At 40.6% G+C, this 3,448-nt stretch overlaps 1 protein-coding gene across 1 annotated transcript; it reads right to left on the bottom strand.

Moving 5' to 3' along the window:
- Positions 1 to 717: 717 nt before the first annotated feature.
- LOC148729555 (uncharacterized) lies at positions 718 to 3,157 on the bottom strand. Its single transcript, XM_088725165.1, has 3 exons — positions 3,069 to 3,157; positions 1,176 to 1,455; positions 718 to 852 (listed from the first exon to the last, which is right to left on the bottom strand). The coding sequence occupies exons 1-3, from the start codon at positions 3,155 to 3,157 to the stop codon at positions 718 to 720; spliced, it is 504 nt and encodes a 167-aa protein (XP_088581291.1).
- Positions 3,158 to 3,448: the final 291 nt, after the last annotated feature.

The raw sequence follows: 3,448 nt of genomic DNA, 5'->3' as shown, positions 1-3,448 counted from the left end.
GCCTCAGTTGGCCTCAAACCTGTGCCAGCCAGATACTAGTTGGGCATTACTACCAGCTGAGCCATGCCCCAACATGTTCAGTCATTATTTTTCAGTACCTCAGCCAGGCTCAATGCTAGCAGTCTAGAAATTGTCTGTATATCAGAGATATTTTCTCAAATAAATGTATTCGTTTTATGCAGAAATTGTAATGGTACAACGGTAACAGGACTTCATGGTCGAATTCAGTCTGTAATCATACACATGATTAACCAATCAGACTCTCACCTAAACTCCACTCAGTCTTATAATTACCATTATTTATTGCAGTCCATCTGTTGGCAGAATTACCTGATACCTTAGCTTCACGATCTATTTTTATATCATATAAGATTAATTTCCACCCATAGCCCCACCTGAAACGTTTAGCGCACAGTTTTACCAGAGAGTAGAATTTTGATGTCTTAATTTCTCCATGTGGTGATTCCATTTAAGCGTTTTTATCAAGGAAGCTGGCACTGCCATGTGTTGCTCTTTTCTTGCAATGTGATGCACGTGGCCAAATTGGCCTTCATACTCAAGCAGCATCAACACAACCATCATACGCCACGAATCACCTTTATGCTCTCGTCTGTGAAGCTTAATGGCTCCAGGCAGGCGAACAACGTAGACGAAATTGCAAGACATTTGTCCACAGTACCTGCGTTATAATGGTTTAAGAGCAGGTTCACAAAGGCGCTATGGCAAGAGTGACGAAGCCACGACACTCTTCACTATCTTGTTTATCGAGGCAGACCCTGTAAAAGCGCGGTCGCCGGTGATCACCGGCGACCGCGGTGGGTCCCACTGTTCCATCTTTGAACGATTATAGTGCTGTGAACGATACCAGTGCATTAGTATTAAAAAGTGCGTGTCCCATTTTATTTCCAAACTAACTAATTAAGAAATGACTGTTAAAGATTCCTCGGCGCCTTTGAAACAGGACAGAAGCGGTCTTTCAAACATATCTACAGGCGGTTGTGCGGCAAGACAAACAATAGGTGTGAGAAATAAAAAATTTGTATGGCGCGCATTTTAAAACCGGCTCTCGAGTTTGGTTGGCAAGCCGCAAAATTTGTTGAAACAAGTCATCATATTATCCGCGTAAGAAACATGCACTAAGGACAACGTATATGTTGTCTATTAAGATTACTCACCGAGAGATCAGGATGGCGGGCGATCTTTCTTTTCTTTGAAGAATTTGGTGGCGTTAGCATTCCTAAAGCGCTTCCCTCTGCGATTGCAGGACAGTCCACAACTTTTCCTTCTAAAGCTGCAATCTTCTCCTCCAAGGCCTTGAAACCGTTCTCGAGCCGCGACTCGATACTCTGCAGCTTGTTAAGGATGGGATCGGAAATATCGCTCTGGTTTCCCTCAATGATTTGAAGTGAATCATTTACTTGTCTCAGCTGCGCTATGACTGACGATTGATCCGTTCAATCAATCAATCCTTTATTTAAACACGTGACACCTAGGAGTACAGAAGTTCTCGTTAAAACGTGTACGTGTATGTACAATTAGAAATAAAACATAATTTCTGTAAGAATACAAGTAATAAGTAAATCTATTAAATAACTAAAAACAGGATCGAAGATCATAGACAAGAGCTATCAATAAAAAGTTACAATATTAACAATATTAACAATAACGATATTTACAATCACTACCAATAAGCCGTGTGGGCTTTAAGAGAACGCTTGAATGAAACAATATCTTGATATTCTCTGAGTTTAGGGGGTAGTGCATTCCAAAGTTTATTAGCTAAAAATGAAAAAGACCGATGTAAAAACTCGAGATTAAAAAGAGGTAAATCTAGCCTTGTACTGAGCCCGCGTAAACTATACGGTACATTTCTAAAATTAAAAAAATCACTTATATAAGGAGCCCCTTTATCATACAAGCACTTATATAACATAACTAACGATTGGAATTCCCTACGATTCTCCAAAGACTTAATGTCGGCCAACTTGAGGAGGAAGTCGTATGACACAGACTTCGAGAAGCCTAATATAGTTCTTAATATAAAGTAATTAGTTGTCCCTATTTTAGTAGTCTCCGCGTTACCTACCTGCAGCAGCTACTCTTCTGTCAAGACAGGCTCTCCAATCTCTCCAATCAGTCAATTTCAATAAGGCCGTGCAACACGAGTGACTCTTGAGAAAGCCAGACAGATTCGGTGAGAGTCGCCAATAAAAGGCTTCATAGATTTGATCGAACAATACCTTCTCATATAATTTCGATAAGGAAGTCAGAACAGAAACTGGACGATAGCAGGTCTTATCCGTCATACTTTCCTTCTTGAAAACAGGAACAACGTCACTGCTTTTCCAAACTATCGGCCATTGACGATTGGTAATAAAATAATTGATTAAATAATAAATAACAAATAAATAATAAATAATTGATTAAACGGGTAACCGGCTCGGTAATAACAGGTGAGGATAAACGAAGTAGCCTCTGAGATATTTTATCGCAACCAACAGTCTTGTGAGGGTCAAGAGTATCCAAAATTTTCCCTATGTAGCCAACATCAACTGGAACGAGGTCAAAAACATCATCACAAGTTTTCTCAGCAATGACTTTAACACTAGGATGATCAACAAACTCAACCATTTCCTTACTGTCACCATCACTCCTGGACACCTCGCAAAAGTAGTTGTTGAACATTTCAGCCACCATTAATGAATTGGTAATTACACGCTCATTCTCAATCAGAATTGTCTTTGATTGCTTCTTTTCTTTGCTTGGCAACAAAGGTCTCAACTTATTCCAAAACTCACCCTGATGTTTAGTGTTTGACGATGCCTCCATGCAGAACGCCTTCAACCCTTTTCGTTTCAGGGATGTGACGTTGTTTCTCTGTTTCTTGAATTCCTCCCAAAAGGTTGTTGTTGGGCTCTTTGCATGTTTCTTAAACAGTCGATTACGACGCGAGATTTCGCGTTGAATTAATGGAGTTATCCATGGCAACTGATCACCTCTGACCCGTTTTTTCTTTATTGGTGCGTGTTTGTTCAACACTTCAGTGTACAATTGAGCCCAATTTGTGTGTGTCCAATTTGTTTTGAACTTCAGCCAGTTTCATTAAAAGAAGGCGGAATTCTGAAGGACTGGCGTTTCCGATTCTAGAACTTGCCATTTCTGATCGAAAGTTAGACGACAGATCGGCAGACACGTTTTTACAGTCGAGTCAGATATTTGTTGAGCACTTCGAGGTTCCCCCAAGACGCTATCAAAGCAAGGTTATTTGATTGGTCAATTCACAAGGTCCAGTTCTATGATTAGATCTGAAAGGATAATTCATCGCGGTCGGGCCCGCAGGTGTCAGCAGCTTCAGCGGCTTTGTTGTCGGGCGCTGGTATTTTGGATCAGCGGTTTGTTAGTTTGGCGCAGAAATCGACGCCGAATTCACCAGATCGATAGAAGTTTT

The sequence above is a fragment of the Stylophora pistillata genome, chromosome 6, assembly GCF_964205215.1.
Source record: "Stylophora pistillata chromosome 6, jaStyPist1.2, whole genome shotgun sequence".
NCBI lineage: Eukaryota > Metazoa > Cnidaria > Anthozoa > Scleractinia > Pocilloporidae > Stylophora > Stylophora pistillata.
The sequence above is the reverse complement of the archived record's forward strand: the minus strand, read 5'-3'. Positions and strand labels throughout refer to the sequence as shown.

Excerpts from the sequence above, each read along its gene's own strand:
- LOC148729555 (XM_088725165.1), bottom strand. The coding sequence starts at position 3,157 with ATGGCAAGTTCTAGAATCGGAAACGCCAGTCCTTCAGAATTCCGCCTT. Across the intron at positions 1,456-3,068 it reads GTTCAAAACAAATTGGACAC|AACGGATCAATCGTCAGTCA; the intron begins ACACAAATTGGG and ends ATTGATTGATTG. Across the intron at positions 853-1,175 it reads CCCGCCATCCTGATCTCTCG|CACTATAATCGTTCAAAGAT; the intron begins GTGAGTAATCTT and ends TATCGTTCACAG.